An 8,337-nucleotide genomic window follows, 5' to 3' on the forward strand; every position below is an offset into this window, starting at 1 on the left:
TACAAATACTACTTTTCCTTTAGTTTCTGCCACTCACTGTGCATTGCCTTGGCTCCAAGCAGCCTCCCACCTGCATTGTCCAAGGTGCCCTCCCCCCCAACACTGGCGAGCCCAAGGGGTTTAAATTGAATTTAAATTATCCAATTAATTCAACTGCTTTGCATGGCACAGGGACTGGTGAGGGAGAACACCAATGAAAAACGTGAAGATAATTAACATCATCAAAGTGAATGTGGCTGAGACTGCTACAGATGCTTTAAGTCATATAACTAGCTGTTTAACCCCCTGTACAGAACATCAGTAATTATGTCATTCACGCATTGGCAAAGAGAGGCATGGTACTGTAGCATTAAACACCAAAGACACTGCTTTTACGTGTTCAGTCCTCCTCCTGCAGACTGGGGTCGATTAAACTCAGCAAAGGTCCTCCTCTCTGTCCACCAAGCGTCCTCCATCTCCAATAGATGTCTTCAGCCGGTTTGTGTTTAATAAATCACAGCATGGATCTCTCTTCTCTCAGGGTGCATTCCTGCAGCTCCACAAAAACAGTATGTTCTAGTTCAGTGTGTGAAGGGGGGGGGCTGTTCCCCACCGACTGAAAGTACTTGAACCAGGTGGAATAAACACTTTTTACAAGTTGTTGAAAGCAGAGGCTTGGTATTCTGCCAGCAGCCTAATCCTGCTTTGCTCTGACCTAACGTACAGAACAGCTGTGTGTTCAGCTCGCAATGACAGCCCGCATGCCCTACTTGTGTTGTGATTTACACCTAGGTTGCCAAGATGGCATGGTGCTTGTTAAACAGTGTAACTCAATACAAATTGACTGGATTTTAGTACAAGCAGCTATGAAACAAAAGCATGCTGCAATAACCTAGCAGGATCAGATATCATCATCGTCATTATTATAATAATTATTATATGTTCAGTCCTGGGTCCGATAATGCATGGAATTGATAAGATCCTGAAGTCAGATGCAATCACTGGCTTTACGTTTACACAGCTGGGTCTGCAGTGACAACTGAGATGTCCAACAGCACACTGTCTGGAGTCACAATCAGAAAACAAAACAAAAACATTTAAGAAAAAAATTAAAATCTACTTAAGTGCAATCTTAAATCCATCCATCTATCTATTTGAGAGGACAGACAACGGACTGACAGGCTGAAGGTTGTACACATGCCCAGTACTCACACCATGCTCTGCAGGAGAAGGAGGTACTGACATGAGTGCAATTAGGCTTCACCTTTTGAACATAAAAAGGCACATAATAGCACTACTCCAAGAAGGACACTATCTTGTTATACACCACCCCTAGATTGTTCCCAGACCGGACCCATATGTGGCTCTGAGCAGTTCTTGAGAGAGCGCATATTTTTGCTCTACAGCTCAAAGAACAACCACTATGCACACCTCTCTCAAGCTCAAGACCTCAGTATCTGCTGTTTGTTACTTAGATTGGTAAGTGGGCGTTTTCTTTGTTTTGTTATTTCTGTTGCACATTAACTTTGTCTTCACCCCTCCCCTGTGGCCCAGTTTGCAAGGCTGCTTTTTCTGAAAATGTGTTCTACCTCCCCCTTGTGGAGATCTCATTATATACACACACAGGTGTAAATCTCAAGGTTGTAAAAGGTAAAAGGGCACTTTTAACTTTGACAAGTCTGGCCTGAATGGTTCTGAGGTTCTGGAGTAGAGCATCTTACCTTCACATATGCCCCATCTGTGTGTTCTGCTTGAAATAATTTCCAGTGGTAGAATCATTACTAATATATTTTTGTGACTGAACTAGAAAATTACCTGGGTAGTATTCCATTGCAGTTCCATAAAGATACGGAGCAAATACATTATTTAAATCATTAAAAGATCAGGAAGTAGTATGTGACACAAAAGGGGCCTGAAAATGACTAATGAATGCCTGTGCTTTCCTTGCCAATAAGTAGTTAGTTGCTCTTTTGTTCTGTATTCATTGCATTGACATCCTCAGAGTTCGACATAATCAGAAGACAGGTTCCCTGACTTCACCATTGACTAAAAATACAGTGCGTCACTAAACCCCTTTCAAAACTTTTTATCTCTAGTGGAAATGTTGCCCTATTTCCTGTCATATAATAAAGCAGAAAACTAAAAGACAGCACAGCAATATGTAATAAAAAAGGCAGATTTAATTGCTCCAACTCAGATTTACGATTGCAGATTAAAAAACATATTCCACTTGAAAGGTCACCCTGCTTGCCTGACTTTCTCCAATATATAAATAAATAAATATATATATCTATTTTTTTAAATCACATTTATTCTTCTGGGTAGATAACTGTTTTTCCATAGAATCAAACAGAGAGCATGGTAACCAGAACTGAATTCAATGCGCATGCTGTAAAGTAAACCCATTTCCCACAATAAGCAGTACTGTAGCAGCAGCCCTCTATATTACCTGAAGATCTGGCACAACTACACCCTAAACACTTCAGTGCAGGACGACGGTCTCATCAAGAGTTTAGCATCATGACATTTACAGTTCGCTGACCCTCAAAATCAAAAGGGCCGGTATAATGGTTACATCTATCCAAAGCAGGGAAACTCGCCAAAATCACTTAAACTGACTAAACATCATTGACACAAATCCAAAACATAACCTTAATGGTTTTCTTTCAGCTTTGGTTCTAGATGCGTTCAGACATGTATATCGCTGCCTTACAGCCCACTTGTATTGCATTCTTCAAAAGCCAGTATGCCGGTGCCTAGAAAACAGACAGGGAGAACTTGTATTTACCAGAGCTACTGTATACAGACCATACTTTCAGTCTTAGTATCCACACCCCTGTATCCAGACTGCTGTGCTATTGCTTTAAGCATGCTGTTTATAGTAAGTTTAAATTGCTCACAAATTACCATGCCGTCATCTATTAAAAGCAAGCAGAATTGGAAAACTTATCTATATTACAGCATTACAGTAACTAGCTTACAATAATGTATATGCTATACAATGGCTTTATACATAAAATGCCCTCATAAACATAACTGGAAAACACAAAGCTGCAAACTACATTTTTAAAGTATGCAAATATTGTCAAACACTAAAAGCTCCACAAACCTTGTGCGCACAAGACCACACTTGAATGCAAACAGCAGGATACCTGTCCTGCTCAAAGTCAGACTCACCATCTCTGCGTCGTGTTCCATTCCTGTATCGTGGTGTTCCATTTCCTCATCCCGGAACTTCTTGATTAACTAAAAAAAAATAAGAGTAAAAACAACACAATCAAATGAAATAAAACAAAAACGAGTGACATGTCAGAACAATCAGGCTATACATTCTAAGCTACTGTTGTAGCAGTATTGGAAAGAGAATGAGTATAAATGAATAAATAAATGAATACGCTAGCAAGCATATTGTCATCCCAAACCTATTTACAGCGGCACATACTTGCAGTAAATCTTTGTATTTGTCTGGGTCTTCTTCCATGAGTGTTCTGATCTGGCTGTTGTAGTGCTCACAGATGCTCTCCTCTACGGCCACTGTGCAGGCCATGGCCCCTTCCTTCCCCAGCATGGCAGTGCTCGCACCTGTGCAAACATACCCAATATATTAGATGTTGTGGTCTTCCCACCTAATCCATACACTACCATTCAAACGTTTGGGGTCACTTAGAAATGTCCTTGTTTTCCATGAAAACATATATGAAATAGGTTTGAACAGGAAATATAGCAAAATGAATAGGAAATATAGTCATTGACAAGAAATAATGATTTTTAATTGAAATGATAATTGTGTCCTTCAAACTTTGCTGTCGTCAAAGAATCCTCCATTTGCGGCAATTACAGCCTTGCAGACCTTTGGCATTCTAGTTGTCAATTTGTTGAGGTAATCTGAAGAGATTTCACCCCCTTCTTCCTGAAGCACCTCCCACAAGTTGGATTGGCTTGATGGGCACTTCTTATGTACCATACGGTCAAGCTGCTCCCACAACAGCTCAATAAGGTTGAGATCGGTTGACTGTGCTGGCAACTCCATTATAGACAGAATACCAGCTGACAGCTTCTTCCCTAAATAGTTCTTGCATAGTTTGGAGCTGTGCTTTGGGTCATTGTCCTGTTGTAGGAAGAAACTGCCTCCAATCAAGTGCCATCCACAGGGTATGGCATGGCATTACAAAATGGAGTGATAGCCTTCCTTCTTCAAGATCCCTATTACGCTGTACAAACCTCCCACTTTAGCACCACCAAAGCACCCCCAGACCATCACATTGCCTCCACCATGCTTGACAGATGGCATCAAGCACTCCTCCAGCATCTTTTCAGGAATGTTATTCTTTGTGTTCTGAACACCTCAGACTTTGTCTATCCATAACACTTTTTTACAGTCTTCCTGTCCAGCGTCTGTGTTCTTTGCCCATCTTATGCCTCGGTGTCTGCCATGCCATCCTCACACGCGTCCAGAGCTTATACTGCAAAAGCAGCCGCTGAGATCCGTCCTCTGATGAGCAGCAGCGACTGTGGGTCTGGTTTGTGTTTCTGTTAAAAACAGAGACAGAGACACTGCGAGCGACACAGCCTGAGAGGAGAGGACTTTGTGTCCGTTTTATTATTTGTGTTTTACATGATTGTAAACCGCAAAATAAATACACATTTCTGTTCAGAGATCTTAGGAAGAGCTAAACGTGTAGAGACAACATTATATTCCGAAAATTAAGTTCACATAAGAATACGTTTCCAGGCACAACAATAATACTAAATAGTGAATATGTATTGTTAATATTATCGTCATCATTTGTGCTGGTATATATGTATTTTATACGGCACAGCGACTCCCTTCATTTATTACTCTTACTACAGATTTGTAACTGCAAACAATAGTATTTGCCATATTATTTATTATGTACTTATCAGACGCCCTTAACCAGGGCAAGTTACAGTTCAAACAAAATACACACGTTTTACGATTAATCATCCAGATACAATATAGCAGCTTTAATTGAAGTGTGCACGTCTCAGTCATGGCGTTTATGGACACATTTATTAAACCAGTCCTTAATGTTTTAGAGGCAAACCCAGATCTGCTGTATTTATTTATTCATTAATTTATCTTGTAAATGGACACGTTAACTGAATCGCGTTTCCTTCACACTGACTGTCTCTGGATTGTCCTGCACACATTCACACACACAGCCTGAAACACCATCCAGCTGTCATACAATATTAATACCATCGGCTGCTGCGATGCGATTATTATCCTTCAGTTTATTGGAACTAGTCAGCGCTGCACTGGTCTGTGAATCACAGTGTTTAATGCACTCGGATATTAACTGTAAGCAGTAAAACATTTCATTGTTTCTGTACGTGGGTTTCACTCCATGCTGCTAATAAAACTGTAATTTCTTCACAATCGCACTCGGCACTTGAGATTATATCTTCCGACACAATGTGTCTGCTGTCCTCCTGTGTCTCAGTCAAACTCACTCCCTCTGACAGTGACTCGTGTCCTCAGTGACGGACGTTATGGCGCGTCCAGCAGCAGCCAGTTAACCGGCTCTAAACACGGCGCGTCCGGATGCTCAGCCAGAGGAAACACCCGTTTAAGCGTCCGGGGCCGCCAGTGGAAACGGGGCATTCATCTTTTCTTTTCATTGGCCAGTCTGAGATACGTCTTTTTCTTTGCAATTCTGCCTAGAAGTCCAGCATCCCAGAGTCGCCTCTTCACTGGTGACGTTGACACTGGTGTTTTGCGGGCACTATTTAATGAAGCTGCCAGCTACCTGTGAGGCGTCTGTTTCTCAAACTAGACACTCTAATGTATTTGTCCTGTTGCCCAGTTGTGCACCGGGGCCTCCCACTCCTCTTTCTATTCTCGTTAGAGCCAGTTTGCGTTATTCTGTGAAGGGGGTAGTACACAGCCTTGTACGAGATCTTCAGTTTCTTGGCAATTTCTCACATGGAATAGCCTTCATTTCTCAGAACAAGAACATTTCAGAAGAAAGTTATTTGTTTCTGGACATTTTGAGTAAGTAATCAAACCCACAATTGCTGATGCTCCAGACACTCAACTAGTCTAAAGAAGGCCAGTTGTATTGCTTCTTTAATCGGCACAACAGTTTTCAGCTGTGCTAACATACTTGCAAAAGGGGTTTCTAATGATCAATTAGCCTTTTAAAATCATAAACTTGGATTAGCAAACACAACGTGCCAGTGGAACACAGGACTGATGGTGGCTGATAATGGGCCTCTGTAGACCTATGTAGCTATTCCACTACAAATCAGCCGTTTCCAGCTACAATAGTCATTTACAACATTTAACAATGTCTGCACTGTATTTCTGATACTGTAATTGCTTTTCTTTCGAAAACAAGCACATTTCTAAGCAACCCCAAACTTTTGAACTGTAGTGCATACGTTTACAAAAACAATCCCTCGAGTGCAATGCCGCAACAGGTGTACACAGAAAAACTAAATCCTGTGTCTGTTTATATACATACTTTATAAACAATACATGTGTGTTAATATGGAGGGTTAATGATTAAACATATAATCTGGGTAGACTGTTGCCACCACATTTAGTGTCCTTGGGCAATTACACAGGCCTACACAGAGTACTGTGCGTTTCTAAGCTCACCCAGGACGAACCCTGCGATGTTCCAGAATGGCATCAGAACGGTGGGTCTCACTCTGTTCTCGGCCAAGAGGTCATCGAACACCTTCAGGTGGTTTTTCTCTTGATCCCACATGTGCTGTAAAGAAAGACACACGTTTACATCAACGTGACAGCTGACAAAGAGGCAGTCAACAGGCATGTGTGATGCAGGCAAAGAGGATTTTGAATGGGGTCTGAACCTGAATAATTGGTCCCGCCTGAGTCCTTCCCAGCACTGCCATCTGCCCAGCGTAAATGCGGTTGGCTCCGTATTCGCCTGCGTGATCGACCCGCAACATCCTGTCCAGCATGGCCTTCTCGGCGCAGTCTCGGACCGGCGGCAGCACGCTGTAGCTCCGTGAGAGGGGCAGCCCCTGTGCTCTGCACATCTGAACACCTGGGACAACACACACACAGTAGGGGAGTTAACTGTGTATATGAACTCCAACCAAAGGGGTTCTGAGCACACAGGTCGCGTTCTTGCTGCGCAGATTTCCGCAGTACTGCGCAGATGTGCAGGATCCCAGCGATCCCATTGGCGGAGCAGCGCAGAACTGCGGACAACTGCGCAACACGAACACGACCACAGAGTTGCTATGCACAATCAACCTTACCTTTACGATCATTTAAACAAAGCTGCCGTGCACCCAAAGCCGAGCAGAAAACCGGCCTCAATTCGCTCAACAGCACAGGGGATCCTAGCGCTCGCTGCATTTCTGAAGCCTTTTAGTGTCCAATAATTGTGACGGTTAAAGAGGATTAATCCGCAGACAGAAAGTCATTGAACGCGGAGGTGTCGTGCATGTTGGACCAGTGCATGACAGCCCGGCGCTCTCTAATGACGTCACTTCCCAAACAGCTGTGTTAGGCTTGACGACAAAACATCAAATTGTGCATATTGCCTAATGCCAAATGTGATCTCCATAGTGGAATTGTATACTGTTTTGCAGCACAAAAAATAGGAAACATCCAAAGCTATAGAGAGAGCCTGTAGACAGAGTGTGTCGTGGCATAACGGCAATAGCCAGGTACAGCAAGCCCTCTGTGAAAAATAAAAGTATATAACGTATATGACGTAAAGTCATTTTTACAAGTTTATTTTACAATGGTTCTTTTTGACATGCGAAATGTCACTGACCCGATCAACAGATGGCAGTCTTGCTTCATGTTGGATTGATGTACTTCCAGTTGCAATGCTTTTTGATACTGCCAGGTGGCGCTGTCGTGTTGGTCAAGCCATTTCAATACTACATAACTCTGAATACGTAATAATCATCATAATCATCTAAGCAGAGCAGTGTGAGAAAGAAGAAACCTTAACAGCCTTTAAGAATAATGAAGAAGAAAAAGTAGGTAATAAACCTCCAAAATAAAAACTGTTATATTTGGAACTGTATACAATTATATATTTAAAATGGGTAAGTAGACCCTTTAGTTAATTTATTAATTAATTAATGTATTTGTTCCAGTTATTTACTGAATAGTAGACACCTGTCACCATCCTATGTCTTAACGGGAGAAACAACAAGGAACAGCTGGATACCTAGAAGATAAGGGGCAACACTAATAAAATGCTGTGACATATAATGTCAAAAGTGTCACCAAAAAAATAAATAAAAATAAGTTTGATGCTTCTGTTGATATTCTTCAGATGGACGATAGTGAAGTTATTACTACAGTTGGGGAGCTGCCCATTTACACGCCTGTGAAAAAAT

At 41.9% G+C, this 8,337-nt stretch overlaps 1 protein-coding gene across 1 annotated transcript; it reads right to left on the reverse strand.

Annotated features, from left to right (window-relative positions):
• Window positions 1-2,139: 2,139 nt before the first annotated feature.
• On the reverse strand, window positions 2,140-7,456 carry coq7 (coenzyme Q7 homolog, ubiquinone (yeast)). Its single transcript, XM_066689639.1, has 6 exons — window positions 7,237-7,456; window positions 6,823-7,019; window positions 6,605-6,719; window positions 3,422-3,561; window positions 3,157-3,225; window positions 2,140-2,735 (listed from the first exon to the last, which is right to left on the reverse strand). Exons 1-6 carry the CDS (start codon window positions 7,334-7,336, stop codon window positions 2,658-2,660), a joined length of 699 nt encoding a protein of 232 aa, XP_066545736.1. The 5' UTR covers window positions 7,337-7,456; the 3' UTR covers window positions 2,140-2,657.
• Between the last annotated feature and the right edge of the window lie 881 nt (window positions 7,457-8,337).

Source organism: Amia ocellicauda, chromosome 17 (assembly GCF_036373705.1).
Source record: "Amia ocellicauda isolate fAmiCal2 chromosome 17, fAmiCal2.hap1, whole genome shotgun sequence".
NCBI classification, from domain to species: Eukaryota; Metazoa; Chordata; class Actinopteri; order Amiiformes; family Amiidae; genus Amia; species Amia ocellicauda.

Excerpts from the sequence above, each read along its gene's own strand:
- coq7 (XM_066689639.1), bottom strand. The coding sequence starts at position 7,336 with ATGCAGCGAGCGCTAGGATCCCCTGTGCTGTTGAGCGAATTGAGGCCG. Across the intron at positions 3,562-6,604 it reads CATCGCAGGGTTCGTCCTGG|GTGCGAGCACTGCCATGCTG; the intron begins GTGAGCTTAGAA and ends ATGTTTGCACAG. Across the intron at positions 3,226-3,421 it reads AATACAAAGATTTACTGCAA|TTAATCAAGAAGTTCCGGGA; the intron begins GTATGTGCCGCT and ends ATTTTTTTTTAG.